General features: G+C 37.1%; 1 protein-coding gene across 2 annotated transcripts; it reads left to right on the forward strand.

Moving 5' to 3' along the window:
• Positions 1 to 643: 643 nt before the first annotated feature.
• Positions 644 to 18,277, forward strand: mamdc4 (MAM domain containing 4). 2 transcript variants are annotated; one of them, XM_044332707.1, is made up of 29 exons: positions 644 to 727; positions 2,970 to 3,059; positions 3,423 to 3,584; positions 4,910 to 5,035; positions 5,240 to 5,473; positions 5,760 to 5,885; positions 6,647 to 6,802; positions 6,975 to 7,078; positions 7,365 to 7,520; positions 7,901 to 7,991; positions 8,096 to 8,209; positions 9,029 to 9,121; positions 9,238 to 9,375; positions 9,469 to 9,608; positions 10,160 to 10,268; positions 10,375 to 10,479; positions 11,141 to 11,275; positions 11,528 to 11,655; positions 11,913 to 12,129; positions 12,764 to 12,901; positions 13,016 to 13,143; positions 13,613 to 13,703; positions 13,963 to 14,112; positions 14,260 to 14,385; positions 14,565 to 14,689; positions 14,907 to 15,009; positions 15,454 to 15,671; positions 16,589 to 16,654; positions 17,297 to 18,277. In XM_044332707.1, exons 1-29 carry the CDS (start codon positions 676 to 678, stop codon positions 17,333 to 17,335), a joined length of 3,660 nt encoding a protein of 1,219 aa, XP_044188642.1. In that variant the 5' UTR covers positions 644 to 675; the 3' UTR covers positions 17,336 to 18,277. The 2 variants fall into 2 exon arrangements, with proteins under 2 accessions (XP_044188642.1, XP_044188643.1); XM_044332708.1 differs by having other exon boundaries at positions 649 to 727; positions 2,973 to 3,059.
• Positions 18,278 to 20,171: the final 1,894 nt, after the last annotated feature.

Raw genomic sequence — 20,171 nt, forward strand, 5'->3', positions numbered from 1 at the left:
GCTGAAAGATGCTAAAATGCTGTTGACCATCACCAACGTAATATTGTATTATTAATAACAGAATACATTCAGCTCATTCAAAAGGAGCTATAAACTGTTGGTATGTTGTTTAATGTACTAATGAACCACTAAAAATGTTACACTGTAAGAAAACATCTAATTTTAGCTTAATTCCCATTTATCTGGTAGGTTAGCAACAGGGGCAACCATGAGAGATCTTTAAATCATGCCTGAACGCTCCACAACTTGAAATAATGTTTCCCTTTTCTTCAGACCAGCTAAAGGACTTTAAACCACTTACATTTTCTTAAACAAGGCACTTAACCTACATCTGCTCTTGTGAAGCAGAGTCAGTGAACACAAGGGATAAATAAAGATCAAATATAATAATAATAAAGTTTGGAGTATAATTTTGTAGACTACACAGCAGTTATAGCTGAATTGTTCTGCAGTTCTGTTGCCAATTGTGTGTACTTCATTTATTGCTGAATCTACGGATGTATCCTGTGAAACATCCGTAGATTTAGAGGAAATTGTTTTATGGTTTGTTGCACTTGCATACTTGGTGAATTTAAAGTCCAGCTGTTATCTCAGAAACGGAGACGGGTCAGAGTTAACTAGAGAAGACTTTCCAGGTTGTGTTCAGTCCTTCACTGAGCTGGTGGAAGAGGAAAGATGTTACATTCAAGGGGCTCAGCCCTCTTTCTGCTGTTGATTCTGCAATGGGGTAAGTGCACATTCAGCCAAACTCCATTCAAACATTGTCAATTTTTTAATGTAGAAATTATGCTGCTGTTTGTTGGGCTAAACTTATCTTAAGTAGAGTAGAAATTCAGATTCAGATTTCTAAACAAGCCACTAAAGTTTGGCCAAACATCTTAACTTAATGTCTTACTTACAAGTTCAACCACTCAAAAAAGACTTCAAAACAGCATTTAGACCTTTACATTGAGATATGTGTATATATGTGTGTATATATTATAATAATAATAATAGTAATTATTATTATTATTATTATTATTATTATTATTATTATTATTATTATTATTATTATTATTATTATTATTATTATTAAATTATCATTATATTATTATTATTATTATTATTATTATTATTATTATTATTATTATTGTATTATGTTATATTATGTAATGATATTATCTTTTTTTTCTTCTTTTTTTTCTTTTAAATAGACTAACTGGAAAACTTACTTTATGTCTAACTACATATGCTCGCTTGTGGTGACATAATTTGTTCTTGCAATATCCATTTTCATCGTTATGCAGAAGACTGTTTTCCTTTTTTGCCCATAAAAATGTCAAAACCAGTTAAGACAAGCACAAATTATCTTTAAGATTTCCTACATTGCATAATTTTAGAATTCTTAACAATATTTCTAGATTTTTTTTTGCCTTGAAAAAGAAAAAAAAACAGAAAAGAGAAATAGCCACATACATAATTACATGCATTAAGAAAATACTAATCATGTGAAGATATTATCAAAAGATAACAATAAAATAACCATAAAATCATTAATTTAAGTAAAATATATCAACTACTTCAGCTATAAACAACAATTTGTCTTGTTTGGGTATAAACAAAATATAGTAAATCAGGATCCAATCATCATCCAATAATTCTTTCTTCACATTTACATTTATTTCACATTAAAAAGGAACAACCAGAAAAATATTCCCATTGAAAAATAAGTTTTAAGAAGTTTTCTCTTTTCTTTGATTGAACTCAGTTAGAGTCATGACTCAACATTTTCTCAGTTTGAAACATGATTCATCATCCTACTTGCTGTTATGTTTAATTTCCTGCCATCAGGCTGATGAAGCAAAAAGTCTTGAGTCTTAATCAGAGACCTTTGGATGGTCGGATGGTATTTTGCTTGCAACCTGATTACTTCTCTCTGGCCTTTGAGCCTATTGACATTAGTTATGCCATAAATCTGTGAGAGCAATGAGTCCTGATAAGAGAATAAGTGTTTGTGCTTGAGTCATCTGTGGGATTTTATACAGTCTTCAAACAGAGGCAAAGAAAGAAGGTAATAAATGTAAGAACAGTTACTTATTTATGGAATTTTACATTTTTCCTTCATGAAATTTCAGAGTAAAAAATAAAATAGAATAAAATATATCGCTCTTTTTATTTTACCACATTTATCTGAAGGCTGACTTGTTACTTTACACAAACTCTGCAAGTCTGTCTTAAAACAACAGCCAGGAGCCTAAATGAACATTGAAACATGTTTTTCTTGCTGTAATCATTCCTCTTGTTCAGCTTCAGTCCACCACATTCATCAAATCAAGTAGATATCTTTCAACGTTACAGTCTATTTGATGCTAAAAAGACAGTAAATGTGGCAGATATCCACTTGATATGACTAACTCAGACTGCTGAAGCCTCATATAAGCTTCACATCAACTTTTAAATGCATCTGTTCACAAAATGACTGTGTGGACACACTCTGGATTTTGGCCTCCATCACTTACATTGAAAGCACATTAGAAGGTAATATTTTAATAGCCAGTATGAACAAGAGGAATGATAACAGCGAGGAAAACCTCTTTCACTGTTCATATGGACGTGTTTTAAGACTGTTTTGAACAATTCTGAACCTATCCTTTAAGATCTTACATTAAAAACATGAGCAATAAGCTGAGCTTGACAGATCATTCTTGACCTTGGAAACAGTTGACACAACAATCAAGGTCCACTTACTAGCGTCTGACGTTTTCAACTGTATCATACACTCTTAATCAGCACATGAAGTTCCCATGTCAAGAATGAACTGTCAAGCCTGTTTAAGTCATAGACATGATCTGATGTTAAAAATTAAATCATTTCAGAAAACGACACATGTTGACAGAGTTTAATCATTTGCTTTATTTAATATTTTGTATTGATTTTCTGATTTAACTTGAAGTAACACTGTCTTCTGATGTTTCTATCTAATGACACAGCAGCTGGTGCTCAGGCTAATCCATGTGAGACTGACCTGAGATGTGACTTTGTGTGTGACTGCACTGACTGCAGCGATGAGCAGGACTGTGGTACGTTCACAACATTTAAACATGTTTAAAACACACCGCTGAAAACTGAACTCTCAATTGCAACTTTATTATAAATATCATAACTTCTTCACTTACCAAGACGACAGTGTATCTACTGAGGCTGGCACCTGATCTAATAATGACTTTTCCATCATTTACATATCAAAAAGTAGCACAAAATTGAAGCCTGGTGGACAAAAACACTTCAAAGTTATATGTCTGAGTATATTATTAATATAACATAAAAAGATCTTGTCTTCAATGTTAGAAAATTTTTTGAAAACTGATTTTACTGATTCAATTTTTTCTGTTTTTTTCTTTTCTTTTTTTTAAATTTTTTTTTTTACCGTTTTACCTTTCCAGGCTACAGTGGGAAGGGGTATGAGTGTGACTTTGAGAACTCAGGGATGTGTGGATGGACTGCCCACACCTTGGATGGAGAATACTTCTGGGAGAGGCGTCAGAGAGGCGACACCCTGCCCAACAGTGGACCGTCCTCTGACTTCACCATCGGTACAGCTACAGGTATGCTTCAGTACACAGTTACTTATCCCCTTTTATATCACCCTGATGTCGTATATGCCACAAGTGTCTATACAAGTTTCAAGACAGTACACTATTTATTTGTCAGTTTGCTGTCTTCTGCCAAATGTATTTGATTGTTCTGTACAGTTCTGCAAGATCAAGGTGATTAATTCACATTTTAGTGTCTGCTCCAAAGAAAATTACAATGACTAAAACAGCAGTGTGAGTTTATGAGTGTAGCTGTTTCCAATATTTCTGACCTTGTAAATACACTTGATGAGAAGTTAATAACCAAGTAATATAGATGCATTTTTCTGTTTAATGAACACTGTTAGAACTAATAATAACTAATAACAATTTGTTTGTTGCTGGTGTGTTGATCAGTGAGTGGTGCACAGAAATAACAAAGACTGATGTGTTACAGGAATGGAGAAAATATTATAATTTTGACTGATATTGAGTTATGTCTCTATAGCAACCACCACACAATTATACCACTGAAAAGATGCATGAAATTAAGTTAAAATCATTCATGCTATAAATGGCAACTGAACAGTAAGTGACTCCAAGGTTTTTGCAGAGACTCCTAATGAAAGAACTGTGTAAACATGAAACGCACTGATGTAGTGTGTAATTAACGGAACATGGGGTGATTTTCACAGCCAGCTTCAACATCCACTAATTTCTCTGCAGCTGTGAGGTCAACTATAACAACAGCGATCTCTCCCCAGCAGTTAGTCGTCATTTAACAAGAAGACATGTGTTGAACACTAAGATATTAGATTACAACATGTCATAAAGAAAGTATAGATGGAAGACATATTGGAAACTTCAGTTCTAGTTGAAGATTTTAAAACATGATCCTCAGATTATAAATTTAGTTTTCTTCCATTTGAAGTTAATTGTCCATTGTGTGTTAGCTGTGTGTTTGAATTATATGTGTTTGCTTTCACTTTTTTGTGTGCTTTTTTTGTACATTGTATGTTTTGCTGTACATGGGTTTCTGTTAATAAAGCAATTATGATCTCAGTTAGATCAGCTGTTTAAAGGATTAATAACTGCAGTAAATAATGATGCAAATAGATCAAAACCAGACTGATAGAACTTGGTGTATATGCGCATACATACAGCTTGGAATGAGCCATTATTTACATTACCTTATATGTATAGACATATTTAGTTTTAGTTTCTTTTTAACTTAATTTTATAACTTTAATGTTACAGGTTAGTTTAGCTACAAAAATGTGAGTGTAACAAGTTGCTTTAGATCAAACAGCACTAAATAATAATGTGAAATATAACATGTCTAATTTGACGTCACACAGGTTGGTTTATGGGGGTAAGTGAAGTGAAGACAACGCATCTCAGTCAGGCAGCTTTAGTCTCTCCGAAGATTCAACAGACTTCACCAACATGTCGTCTTCGTCTCAGATATTTCCTGTGGGATTCAGGTAAACTGTCTGCCTCAGCCAGCTTCTCACAATGACTGGATTTCATACTAATTTGTGCAACTTTTATTTCTCATAATTCTAATTTAATTGATTGCTCTACTGCATCTTATAATCCTTTAACTTTGGCAATTAAAATAGTAATTAATAAGTCATTTATTGTTGTGTACATTGAGACCAAATTTCATTTCCTATCATTTCCTGAAGGCAACAGAGGACTGGGCTCCTCACCCCTGTGGGCGTCTATCCGTCACCCGGACTCTCAAGAATCCGTAGTGTGGCGTCCTGAGGCCACAAGTGTGCGAGGCTGGAGGGAGGACACCATGTATCTGGGCCGTATTTCCACAGCCTTTCACATCGTTATTTACTCGCAGCGCTCTGACGGACGAAGAGGAGATGTGGCCATAGACCAGATGGAGTTTCTGGACTGTGCTCTGCCCTGTGAGTGCTTCATAATATCTCTTTCATGTGTTGTTTCTGCCTTATAAATGGATTAATTAAAATTAACTGTATATAACTTAATAATCACACATTCATTTTCTTATATACTTATGCCAAGAATTCAGTTACAACAAAAACACAAAAGTTTAAAAAGCTTTAAAAATATATAACTTTTTCTTATAACTTATGACTTAATATGTGTATTTCTTCACAATACACACATTAGGTTTGATCATCATAATCATGATTTGGTGTTAATGCTGTTTTTCTCTCATTACATCATCAGTACCCCTCCCTGGTCAACACTGTCCACGAGGGATGATAGAGTGTAAGCGTGAGGGCTGCGTGAAGGAGCAGCAGGTCTGTGACGGCACTGACGACTGCGGTGATGGGACTGATGAGGAGAACTGTGGTGAGAAATCACATGTCTTCTGAATTACAGCAGAGAACCTGCCGTAAATATTGTAGGAATCTGTCTAAAGACGCATGATTCACCGTACAAACTGTCACAGCACAAAACAAAAGATTCTGTGATGACAGTGCAAGACTTATTATGGAGAAGCGATTCTGGGACCAGTCCAACACTTTTGTGGTATCCACAGACCTCACTGCAGATTTAACAGGAATCACTTTCGACAGAAGATATAGTCCCAATAGAAACTGTTGACAGCGTTGTCTGTAAATTATCCAGAGAGACTAGGATATTGTTTGTAAGACACACTGCTGCTGAGTTTTTCACATATATATTTTTTTAAGATTTTAGCTAATAAAATTGCCTTCAATTAAATTTAATTTGGATGGAGGTGGAAGTTTCAAAGGCAGTTATCTTAAAAAAAAAACTACTAGCTACTGCTGCCTTTGCTTCACCGAAAGAAGAAGTCATTATTTGCATGATCAAATGGTTGTTTGTCAAGAGAACGCAAATGTACACCAGTAAACAAACAACGAGCGCTGTCACCTCTGTTTCCACAACAGCTTTCCCAACTTTCCCACTGAAATATCCAATTTCTTCCAACACTCTCTGTATGGAGTACACTTTCCATTATCCCACAATATTCTTCATATTCAGAGACAAGAAATTACTTTCCATGTAATCTACAGAGTACATTTTACAACATGCATATCCAGTGATCACCAGTCAAAGTGAGATATGTGTGTGTCTTGTGTCTCCAGGAGAGTACAGGCGCTGTGATTTCGAGGACGGCCTGTGTGATTGGGACCTGAGATCATTTTCCTCACTGAAATGGGAAAGGACAAATCAGGAAACCATCTCTTTGACGGATCCTCTGAAAGGACCAGGCAGGGATCATTCCAACAACACCGGATCAGGTATCATATCTGACCAATCAGAGTCAGTACAGTATGTTTTTTTATTGTTGAAACCACATTGTTGTTCTGCTTCACAGTTCATGTGTTTGGTGTTACTCTTTTGTAAGTATTTAAAGTAAATTTGTAAATAAATAAGAATATTTTTAAAAAAAGACTATTCTTATTATTGCAGGTTACTTCCTTTATGTCACCGTCCCTGAGGGTGGTCTCAAAGACGACTGGGCATCTTTCCAAAGTCCGTTTCTTCAACCCACCAATAGTTCACACCCTTGCAAGGTGAATCCCAAGTTCCCTCCTCAATCAGAGAGGTTTTTATTTCACTCTTACGCTTCAGTTTCACGGTAATTTTCATACAGTCCCACTTAACATGTACTGATTCTCTTTAAAATTAAAAATAAAAAAGATTCTTTACACAAGGAAAATATTCAGAAAGAAAATGTCTGAGACTCCGATGAATTAATTGTCATTTCATCATGTTTAAAACATTTGAATTAAGAAATTATATATTTTTAAGCATAATTTGAACCTACTTCAACAAGTCTCCTGTGTCTGCCCACTATAGCTGGTGATGTACACACACCAGTTTGGGCCAAGGTCCGGCGGTCTGACAGTGATGGTGGCGGATACTAAAATCTACCCGGTGTGGGAGAGGGGTGGAGCCCTGGGTGATGTCTGGGTGAAAACAGAAGTGGACATTGTCACCAACAGTACTTTCGCAGTAAGTAGTTCACCTGAGTTTGTAGCAGTGAAAATGATAACAGCAATAAATTTATTATAAGCATATTTTAAACAGTTACTGAGCACTACATTTTGATAAATAGAAGTAAGGAATAACAGAATTAATGCAAATTTAGTGCAGGTTGTCAGTGCTTCATCATTTGAGAGAAATAATGATGATAGGAGCAAAAAAATTATAATTGATGTTTAAATTAAATGATGATGAATTCTTTCCTAATCTAGGTACAGAGCAAATTAATAATTAACGATTTCAGATCTCTAGTTTATTTTTTGTTGTATTTAAATCATTTTGATGAAATTTACCCTTTATTCTTATTTCTTATTTTTCCCCTCTGCTGTTGAATTTCCTCTCCATTATAGATTGTAATAATGGCAGCAATCAGGGACATGGCGTATGGAGGTATCGGTATTGACAGCATTGTGTTGTCTCCTGAATGCCGCTTATCAAATGGTAATCTCTTCAACTGTCTGAACTTTTAATTTTGTGATTCCACACATCTGAAAAGTAAGAATAAGTATCTCCTTCCTGCTATCTCACTCTCTCTTCTTGAACAGAAAGTAATACCATCGGGGAATTCCCGGATGGTCCTGAACACCACTGCCAGAAACCAGACAAGATGTGCAATTTTCACCCTGACTGTCAAGAAGGACATGATGAATCCAAATGTGGTGAGTTCGTTTATCCTGTTTACCAAGTTTTACTTTTATCAACAAGTCTGCAAAGGTTGAAGAGCCAGCTGAGGATTAAGTAAGGCTGCTTAGGGCCTCAGGAGCCACCAGGGGGCCCCCCAAATGAGCAAATTACACAATGAAAACATAAGAAAAACACACACTAGTGTTAGAGGGATGACAGACACAGAATGGGTATTTTTTTTAAAAACGGTTTTATGGGCCTGAAAGTTTAAAATATTCAGTCCAAGGTGGAGCAAGACTGTCCTCACCAGGAAAAACAACATCACTGGTTGTTTGTTCAAACACTAAAAATAATCTGTTTACATTTTCCTGACAAGTCAACTCTTGACCGTGCATATGACTGTTGTCACTGAGAAACAAAGGAGGAAGGAGTGCGATGTTGTCATAGCGCCTCATAGGGATGAGGTCAGATGTTTGTTTCTTTAAACCATGACGTCCAGCTTTTTTTCTTACCCTTGCCTTTACTTGTTTTGACCAAATATTATATTTTGGGAAGAACTGACAAATAATGTCATCCAGTGTTATGTTTTCGACAAACTGTGTAGTCCTGGTTTCATTTTTTAATACAGGTATTCTGTTTTTGTACCATTTTGATACCCAAAATTGAAAATAAACTGAAGGTCCCAAATATGCTTTAGTCAGCTCTAATCTTAATGAGCCCTGTCTCAAGCACTGAACTTGTAACATACAGCAATAATGCAAGTTGTTGTTGTAAGGTTATTTTTGTTGATGTTGTTTTTAATACCATAACATAACTCATTTTGAATGTGATGTCTCCATGAATGATTTCTGCAGGGGATTTCTCTTACCCTGACGGCAGCTCAGGCTGGACTGATACCAGCATTGGGAGTCAAGGTTGGGTGCTGTACAAAAATGCCACAGCCAAAGGTACATCATCACTTTCTTTACTTATTGATTATTACTATATACTGATTTAAAAAGCATAATCTTTAAATATTTCTCTCTCTGGCATGATGCTTTTCCCTCCCTTTCATATTTGTTAGAGAATTACCTGTATGTGGCCAAGGCCCCAGGCCAGCAACTGACTGAAGCCCTGACACGGACCCCCCTCCTGGGACCCTCCGGCCCAGCCTGCACCCTCAGCTTTGATTATGCACTGACTGGAAATCCATCCCACATTGGTATAGCTGTTAATTTAATGGGGGTTTTTTTCATAATAAAGACACATAATTTGGATGTTTTAATAGGACTCCAATTATGTCTCTCTGCTGCAGGTGAGGTGTCAGTGAGGGTGATTGACAGCGTGATGGGCATGCAGCCTAAGCTGTGGGAGTTCAGTGGGAAGACGGGAAGAGAGGAAGGGGTGTGGGCACATGCTGAAGTATCTATTGGATCCAGGAAAAATCGCTTCCAGGTGAGCTTTTTTTTTAGGACTTGTCTCATATAATCATCACCTTTACATTTAAATTTTTTTGCGGTGATGATGAAATTGGACTCACAGATACTGTTCTCCTCTAAAATAAACACAGGTCAATCTTTGAAAAAAAGTCAGGTTGTCTGAAAACAATCAGAGTGGAAACATTTTATATATCCCCAAAGTCTCAGTCTTTATCCTGTCGGTAAAAAAATATTTTGCCAGGTGGAAAGTAGATTTTTTATTTAAACAAAAATGGCAACTTGTAACAAATTGTCATTTTTACATTTTTACATTTCAAATTTTTTACTTTGATGATAACACTTGACTTACAAATATGATCCACTCTTCTCAAAATAAGTCAGACTTTGATTTTTGAGGACAGCAGCATCTGCGACTAGAATGTAATCATGAGTGTAAAAATGGTGATTGCAAGACAGTAACAAACAGAAGCTAAGGAACTTTAACACTTGAAGATGAATTTGTTGAGTTTTGTGAATGTCTTTTCACTTATTAGGGCTCCTCTGTTTTTCTTGTTTTATCTTTATCAGCTGGAATTTGAAGCTCGTGCTAAAAAAATGTGTCGATGTACCAAGATTAAAGTGGCAAACGTTCGCTACATCGGCTGTCATGCTGAGTATTTTCCATTTACTCCAACAGGTAACTAAGGACAAAATACAAACATGATACTGTAAATTAATATTTGAATATTTTACCTATAGATTTCTCAATGCCTTGATGTTTTTGCTGGGTTTTTTTTGGCCAGGGCTGTCATGTAACTTTGAGGACGGACTGTGTGGATGGTATCAGGACCACAATGACAACTTTGAGTGGACGGTGCTTGATGGGATAGACCACACCATCGGGATTGGTAATGTCATTTAAAAATAAACAGTGTATATACAAAAATACACAGTGTCCTTCTCAGTAGAGACACATACTTAACCTTCATGTTTCCTTGGCCTCATTCATAGAAAACATAACATTTTAAATATGTCATGTAGAGTAAAAAATACATATTGAAATCATGGTTTGGTGCAATAATAAGTTACCAGTTTCTTTCAGGTGTTCTCTCCATTTAAATCATTTTATTATTATATATTATTAATATATTTATTATTATGATTATTATTATACATTTTTTTGTCTGAAAGTTTGTTTCCTTGACAACACTCAAACTTCCATGTTCATCAGGGTGAGATTCTGAGATCTGACATTTGGGATGTTATTCTAGTCCCAAAATAGCCTCGAGCCTTTAAGCTATCATTATATTCATAGTCACTGTATCAGGGAACATGGAGTGACAGCAGTGCTCCATTCTGTTCAATAGACAATATGAACAAAACTATTATCTTTTTAAAGTTATAATATAATACATTTCTGAATAGTTTAATTGGGGTAAATGTGCACACTTAGTATATAATGTAGTTCATAAATTGCATTAATAATCACTACAAAACATAAAGAAGATACAGTATAATTGTGATGCTTTAAAACTCACTTCAGTTTTCCATCTTTCTGTTGATGTCCAGGCAAAAGTCTGTCTGTGGACATGTGGAGTTCATCACTGCGTGGTGTGTTTGGACGTTTACTTTCATACCCGCAGATGCCAAGTTCTACAGATTACTGTCTGTCCTTCTTCTACAAACTTTACGGGCCGAACACAGGTGAGATGTTGAGCCGGGATGAGACTGATGTTGTGATGTTCCAAGTTGTTTCTACGAGGCTGTGCGTGCATTTTGAGGGGGACAATGGCAACAGTGATGTTTTTTTGTCAATTTAACTCTAACAAATTAAACTTGCTATTGATCAGTTTAAGAGTGAATAAGTTGTTCAAAAATGCAGATATGTCGGTTTGTAACTGAATTTTACCTAATTGGTTACTCCCTCCTCCTCTTCCACCCACTGATTCCATCCAGGTGTTCTGAATGTGAAGCTGTTAGATAACAATGGTTATGAGCACATCCTATGGACCCGCAGTGGAGCTCATGGCAACATCTGGCACCAAGCACACTGCTCAGTACCACATCAGCTCACAGGCTTTCAGGTACGGTATAACAGTCAGCCTGAAATTATGAATGAATGTGACAGAGCTTAATGTATCTGTAATATTTTTTCAAAAAAGTGACAGAAGGGGAGAAAATAGAATAAAAGGGGGGTTTAATCAAGTGGTTTGGAGTTTTGGGAATCTCTGCCCCCATGTGGTAAAATATCACTGCAGCTTTAAGCAAGTAGTCAAAAACAGATAAGATCTTTCTTCTTTTTCAACTAACCCTATCTGTCTGTCTTTTGACCTACCAACAGCTGATGTTTGAAGCAGTTCGCGCCGGCTTTGATGGGCAGGTGGCCATTGATGATGTGGTGTTCGCTGAAGGTCCATGCACCGTGCCGAGGACGTGTTCCTTTGAGGGCCAGCAGTGTGGGTTCACCAGCTCTGGTGAAGTTCGCTGGATCCACCGCAATGGACGCGGCGTAACATTGGCTGGACCCAAAACTGACCACACTCTGGAGACTGATCTGGGTAAATAATATTAATATTTGAACACACATGCAGAGAAATGAGAGACTCTGAATGTTTATTACCAATCACTACATTATACATCACAACTATGCAGTCGCTCCCTCAGAAATGATAGTAAAGGTGGGCACTACTAATATCAGTCATGGTTCATTCAAGATATTTTTGGTCAGTTACTGTCAGAAGAATAAAAGGTTGTTTTGCCAACTACTGTAGGTTTTATTTTTTTACAATTCAGATATGAAATAAGTAAATATAAATAAATATTCACACATAAAGAACTTAAGAGCAACAAAAAATCGAAAACTAGAAAACTTTAAATGACATTCTTACATTCAAGTAGTGACTAGCAACAAATAACAATGTTTTCATTATTGATTTATCTGTTATAAGCTTTTCAATTATTTTTAAAAATAATTTAGTCTACAAAGTGTCAGAAAATACTGAAAATGCCCATCACTAGTCTTCAAATATCTGTTTTCTGCTCAATCAACAGCCCATAGCCCAAAGATATTCAATTTAGAATGATATAAAACAGAAAATTAGCACAAAATTACAAAACATTTGGTGCCAAATGTGCCAAAAATTGAAATTACACACATGTAAACAAGGATTCCTCTGCCCGGTCTGTGCTCAGGTTACTACATGATGGTGAACACTGGAGCGAAGATCCTTCCCCCTGGCGGTACGTCAGTCCTCACATCTCCTGTTCGCCATGGAACCATGAAGACCGAGTGTGTCAATTTCTGGTATCACACGGATGGAGTGAATCCTGGTGAGACACCTGCACACACTGAAAAACACAAAACACACACAAAAAAGTGACAGAAAAACACGATATGACGTGTGTGTGTGTGTGTGTGTGTGTGTGTGTGTGTGTGGTTTGCAGGTTATCTGACAGTGTACATGAAGCCAGTGAAAGGAGAAAGGGTGAAGATCTTCTCTGACACTCTGAGCCAGGGAAAAGTCTGGCGCCATGGCAACGGAAACATCTCGAGTGTCCTTGTGGACTGGCAGGTACAGTGTAGAGGCTGGAGAGGGACGCTGGAACAATTATAGACTTTTCAAGTGGTCAGTTATGAAACAAGTAATTAGTTTATGCATTAAGAAAATAATTTATGAATTCATGAAGTGTGCTATTAATAAAGTATTTCATACAAAGTGATGAAACATGAAAAATATGCAAATTAATATATTCTGTTTGAGTATTATGCATGAAAAGACTCCCTGGTCTTTGAAACATATTCTGTCACACAGTTCATTATTTTGCCTTCATGTCCCATTTAGTTTCTGTTTTATCCACAATTAATTTTAAAATGCTTCTCTAATTCAGAGACGTCTTTAAATGTCTTGGTGAGGGTGTCGCAACTCTCCAATAGAATTTTACCCAGAAACTTTTGAGAATTGTTTTTAGGGAACTTTAATATTTAAGATCTTGTGTTTGTCAATGTAACCACGCTGATGTTGTGCTCATTTTGTTCTGTAGGTGGAGTTTGAGGTGGTGGGAGCCGGAGGCAAAGACACTGCTATTGCAATTGATGATATCTTCTTTTTACCTTTTCCGTGTGAGAGTCAAGGTTCGTATCAGCTTCATCAAAACTAAGGTGGAACATGACAGACTTTTAGATTTTTCTAAGCGAACTTGGTTATTTATACACATGTCCACATCTAATTAAAAGACTACATAAAAGTCAAGTTATGGTGACATTATTACTAGGTTTAATTAAAGAAAACAAACTGTACCACATACAATCTGTATTTTGTAACATTTCAATGTTAAACAACAGTACACTGTTGTATCTTCTCTGTGTCATGTATAATTTTGTTCTGTTAAAGGTTCTAAGTGCAGTCTGGAGAGAGGAATGTGCAGCTGGAGCAACACTCAAAACGCCAATTTGGATAAACTGGACTGGGAGCTGACGAGTCAGGAGGGAGAGAGACACTACTCCACCCCCCCTGAGGACCACACTCTGGGAACAGAGAAAGGTAAACCAGAGAGAGAAACAGAGACAAGCGACTGAATATTGTGTCATTAAGAGAACAACATTTCTGTGTGTGTTTGTTCATCCAACATGTACAAAAGAAAACATACTGAAGTGGAAAATAATCTACCTTCCCTTTTCTTTCCGCCAGGTCACTTCCTGATCTTTCCAAGCAGCAACCGGACAAGTGTCTATGAAAATGCTCAGCTGCTGAGCCCCCACCTGCCCTCAACCAAAGGCACCTGCCTGAAATTCTGGGCCTACAAGCCCTACTCATGTAAGGATCAATGTTCTAAATGAAACTTTAATGAAGCTTGGTTCATCTGTGGCTGGGCTGATACAGCTCTAAAGCTGTATCCAGATCCACATTTAATCTCAATTCAGGTGCATGCTGGTGTGTGTGTTGCATTCCCCTTTTTATATTTTGTAACGACCCACTTTTTTAATTGTATGCAGCGGACAGCCAGCTGAAGGTGTGGGCTCTGTCTGAAGGTCGTCTCCTGCAGCTGCTGGTGGTGAAAGAACTGGGAGGACCGTGGAAACGCTTCAATGTAGACATCAAGTCTACTGAGGAATACCAGGTTAGACTCTCATCTGCTATAAAACACTGAATACTAATACAATGATTATAACATGTTAATTAATCAATTGTCAAATTAGTTGCCTATTAATTCATTATTGACTAATTGATTAATAGACAAATTGTTGCAGCTCCAATTCATTGTAACTTTCAAGTTCAAATTCCTTACATGAGACTGACTACTACTGTATCTCTGCTGCTGTTTTTGTTGTTAACAGATTGTGTTTGAAGGAATCACAGGCACATCCGGCTCTGTAGCTCTGGACGACATTGAGTACACAATTGAGGTCAGCTGTGATAACCAAGACAACATAGTTGCAAGTAAGATGGGCCAGTGATTTTATGTGTTTTTCAGCCAATTAAGCGCTAACAACATATGTGTAACACATGTGTTTTTTGTTTTTACTTATTTTCTCTGAAAAATACCAGGATTTTTTAAAAGAATAGTTGGACATTTTGGGGAATATTGGAAGATGCTTTCTTGCATTGCAAACTTGGTTTTAAGTTGATATTCATAGCACACTGAAATTCATTTAATTGAATCGCTGCCTAGAAGGTAGGAAATAAGACTAAAAACCTATGGTATGCTTCGAAAATTGTTCAGCAGCAAAGGAATTTGTTAAATGTCAGCAGTTTGGCTTGAAATGCAAACCCAGCTGAACAGCCTTACACTGAATTCCTATCTGAAATGTAACATGTTCTTGTTGTCTTCAGCACTATTCTCTACTGGAACTGAAATCTAAACATTTTCCATCTCCTCTGTAGCCAAATCAGAGAAAGACGATAAAGGAGCACTTGCAGCGTCCGTCATCATAGTCCTGCTGCTGATTGGCACGGTGGTCGCCGTGCTGGTTTGGTACCTGCTAATCAAACAGAGAATCTTAGAAGCTCAGGCTGGTCCATCACAATCTCCACCATCATTCCCATCATCTTCCTCAGCTGGTGTTGGTTTCAGTAATGAGGGATATGAAGCTGAAACCACAGTAAGTTAATGACATTAAAACTTGTGACAACACTTAAAAAAAACTCAGTCAAATGAGGATAATTCTGGTTTATTACAATTTGAGTCTAATCCTAAAGTTCATTGCTGGGATTCTTCAGATTCCCGCTGTAATTAACTAGTTGTAAATCAAGTCATGTCAACTTTAGCCCAAAACCACAAATGTTCCTCAAAGGGCTTCATTATCTGTAAAGCATACAACAACCACTAGACCTTCAGTTTGGAAAAGAAAAAACTTGCCAAAAAACAACCCTTGAGTGCCTGCAACATCTATAGATAAGCATTTCTAATTTACAGACATGCCTCTTTAGAAGAAACACTCAGTCAGCACAAACCATTGTAGTATAGTTAGAGAGGATATGGTAACTGTGGATAACTAGAAGCTAAACTAGGAGCTAAATTAACATGGCAGCAACAAAGGCTACACTGAATGCTAAAATCATTTCTAAAATGTAATCTACTATGATTTAGACTTATCACAGAGAGAATAACAGATAGTAGATAAGGAGAAGTGTGAAAATTAACTCAATTAATTTACAGAACCGAGAGAGTGTACATAAAGGTTATCAATCTCATGGCAGTCATGTTTTGCAGTTGTTGAGGTGTAATTTAAATGATAATAAAACTACAACAAAGATGGAGTACCATAGCACTTGTGACATTGGTCATTTTGTCTGTTTTCTATGTAGTTAGCTCAACCAAAATGCCCTCAACTGGCTAAGTAATGTCTTCAACAATTTGCTGTTTGCCTAAGAGAGAAAATGAATCAGCCACAGTAAACCAGCAACATACTGTATGTACCCACAAGTGAATTGTGGGTATTGTGGATGTAATGTAGCTAGCAGCAGAAATCCTTTTTGTATTGTGTCTGATTCATGGTTAATCATTTGTTCATTTCAGCAAGACCGTTCGAAGGTTACAGTACCGCATAACCATCCGATGGCAGCTGGGTTCAATAATGTTTCTGTGAGTATAGAGTTCTTTTTTATGACTTGTGTTTTATTTCATTTATCTATTTTATTTGGTGGGGAGACAGTAAATTCATCCTTATTTCCATGTACTCTTTAAATATAGTTGAATAAAGGTGGTTTAAAGCTGCGACCACTCAAGGACAGAAAGTAGGCTCCAAAATACCCAACATTACACATCTAGCAGGGATGAAGCAACATGGTGCTCAATGGAGTCATTTCTGTCTTCACCTGTCAAATGCAATTATTATTATTATTATTATTATTATTATTATTATTATTATTATTCTCTTTAGTGTATTTAGCTGAAAGCCACTGATGGTCCAGACTGAAGTGTTGATTCACAGTCCGATCAGCAGCAGCAGCCGCTCTTTCACATTTCAGGAATGGATTTGATTTTAAGAGAATATTAAAAACTTTTGGTTAAAGCTTCAATTTCACTTTCATTTTATGACAGATACCAAAACAACACAATTAATAGGACTCATTATAAATTATTCAAAGGAGTCATTTCTTATTTCTCAAACATGTTTGTGCAGACTTCTAAATAAAACTATTACCATTTACCGACAAGCTGTCATCCTTCCTGGGCAGATTTAAGTTGTGCTAACTGACGGATTTGACTCTTCTTGTGTTTCAGGAAGTCTCTGTTGATGTGAGAGGCATGGCAGAGGCCTGAAGCAGGAGGAGTGGGGGTCCTGCCAACTAAAGTTGGCTTTGTGAAATTTGGGCGATATCACAGCAGAAGAACTGCTTGTGTCACCCTTACATGACACACACACACTAACACACACACACACACACACACTAACACACACACACACACGCACAGCCCACATACTGAAACACTGATGAAGGCCTAATCGGTGCAGCTGCCTAACATCTGATGGAGCCCTCAAAGGTCACAGCTCTCTGCCTGTGGACAGACATTCGAAGTTAGAGGGACAACACATAGCGCTACACTCCTGAATCATGTTTGTCTAGTTTAAGGAGAACTCAGCAGATTTGGCTTCTTTCTCATGGGTTAAAGGGACACTTGTCCAATATCTTACAGTGTCAATTTACTTGTTGTGGAGCATATACGAGTCAGCCTGTGAAACAGTTGTATAATGTCTTCCATGGCTCTGGAATTAATCAATTAATTTAGAAAACATCTCCCTCAGTAACTCATCACCAGCCTATCAGCTTTAGCTGGGAGACTACACACTTACAACAAAAAGCTGGGAGCATGGAAGACTTGATTACCAGGCAGGGATGGTCTAACGAAAGATGCTATCAAATTGCATTATGGAAGAAGAGCTTGACTCACAATAGGGACTATCTGACTCTAATATGTCTCTCACAGGTCCCACAAGTGGACAGAAGGGCAATACTAATTGGCTGGAGTGCCCCTCTGAAGAGAAAGGAAAAAGAAAAGAATTATTGTAAACAAACTTGTGGAAACTGTAAAAAAAGATTTTCAGATTACAAAGGAAGTCAACATGCTGTAATGCTATTGTTCGGAAAGAGACTGTAGGAAGGATGTATTGCTTTAGATGTGTTGGGGGGGCACATTTACTCTGCTTTGAAACAAGAAATAATTGAACTCTGATGATAAATAAATTAAACTTTAGCAGTAAAACACTGGTGTCCGAGTGTTTTTTTACTCAGAGAGTAAATTGCTTGACTGGGGAAATTAAATATCGGCATCATGTCATGCAGATGCTGAGATAGGAAATATTTTTAGGGTGAAAAAGTTGATGTGATGATCATTCCTCGTAATACAAAAATCTGATTCTCTAAGTTGCTCTTATTATTTTGATATTGTGGCTTGAAGTTAAATATTTGTCTTCATTCTAGAAAATCTTGTCAGTCACAGTTGTTATTTATGGATGGCTGCAAGGTGGTTTAAAGTGAAATTTCAGGTATTTTTGCTAAAAAAAAATTAGTGCAGAAGTTAATTAAAATATTAATATTAATAAACAATTAATTCTGAAGATCTTTGATAATTGACTAACATTCAATCGATTAACTATTTAATTAAAAATATTGCATGGTTGCATCTTTTCAGTTTTGAAGATTTTCCTGCCTTTCTGCTTGTTCTGTTATAATATTTGGCTGCTGATGAGACAGTATTGATATACTATATATCCTCTATAATTCATAGTTTTTTGGACTAAATATTTATCAGTTGATGAAAAAGAATATTTATGAAAGAAATTAATTGATCATTCAAATAATCAATAATGGCAGCCTGTGTCAGAGGATGAATGGTATAGCCTCATAAAGCAATCATGCGGGAGGACACAGTCATGCGTGCACTTAATAGGTAGCTACCGGCATGGCTCTGATTTGGTCAAATGCCTCGTTCATCTTTAGGAAAGGGATGACGACATCCTGTCCCTAGCAACGGTCGCGTCTCTACGGCAACATCCTCCGCTGTCCCCTCTCTGCAGCTGTCACCGTGACTCTCATCTGTTGTCAGTGAGAGAGAGAGAGCGAGAGTGAGAGAGAGAGAGAGAGAGATCACTGTTTTCACTCGGATGAACTGATGATTTTGGAGGATGCTGTGTTGTCATGGGTGGAGTGCGTGCGCCCACCTCTGCAGCCGTTTGTGTTTCGCGACTCGAGTGCCTGAAGTTGGACTGGACACGTGGCAACTTGGGCACGAGGGCCCTCTCCTTATCTTCCTCATCCTCATCATCATCACCATCACCGTCCCTCCTCCTGCACAAGGCTGCAACCCCGCGCCGTCTGCAGCCCGGTGCTGCTCTTTCTCATCTGGATCGTTTTTTATTTGCACCGCGCGGTTCTCATCCAGCGGTGCGCGCGATTTGAATGGATCCGGCCGTGCTCATCTTCCTGCTGTACGTGATGATCGCGCACGAATTGGTCTGTGGCTTGATGCAGTACCGGAGACAGAGTGCCAAGCCCCGCAAACGGGCTGGACCTCTGCTGCGCTCAAGGTGTGTGTGTGTGATAGCTATTTGATACACCTACATTTACACAATAGACTTAGTAAATAGGCCTATGTTTGCACTGCTGTATTGATTGGTAGGCTACTATTAACCCAAAGATAGTTCTGAAAGGATTAACTGAACATCAGCTAATAAAAAAGATATATATTTCATGTATAATACGACATACTATATTGCCTAAAGATTAATAGCCTAATTTATTAATCAGTTTTGTTGAGTTTGGTGTCATGTAATAAAATATAACTGTTACATGACATTTTCTTCAAATTCATCAGTGTTAAAAGTTATCTACATTCAGCTGTACAGGAACAAGAACTTGTCTATAGATAACATATTTGTTTAAAATACTATTTGAGGTTCATTCTTGACCACTAGATTTCACTTACTGGATATTTTTCAGGAGCTTTCAATCATATCTCAGTGCATTCTCCATTGGATGGAACTTGATCAGATATTATCATATACAGCCACCTGTTTTCATATGACACAGGTTCAGTAGTTACGACAGGTGAGGACACCTGAGCGAGCTGCATTAGCTCCAGAGAAGCTCAGGAAAAT

The sequence above is a fragment of the Thunnus albacares genome, chromosome 18 (assembly GCF_914725855.1).
Source record: "Thunnus albacares chromosome 18, fThuAlb1.1, whole genome shotgun sequence".
NCBI classification, from domain to species: domain Eukaryota; kingdom Metazoa; phylum Chordata; class Actinopteri; order Scombriformes; family Scombridae; genus Thunnus; species Thunnus albacares.

Bases quoted from the DNA above. Each gene is read 5' to 3' on its own strand.
- mamdc4 (XM_044332707.1), top strand. From the start codon at position 676: ATGTTACATTCAAGGGGCTCAGCCCTCTTTCTGCTGTTGATTCTGCAA. The intron at 5,036-5,239 runs GTAAACTGTCTG...CATTTCCTGAAG, and splicing joins ATATTTCCTGTGGGATTCAG to GCAACAGAGGACTGGGCTCC. The intron at 15,010-15,453 runs GTAAGATGGGCC...TCTCCTCTGTAG, and splicing joins CCAAGACAACATAGTTGCAA to CCAAATCAGAGAAAGACGAT.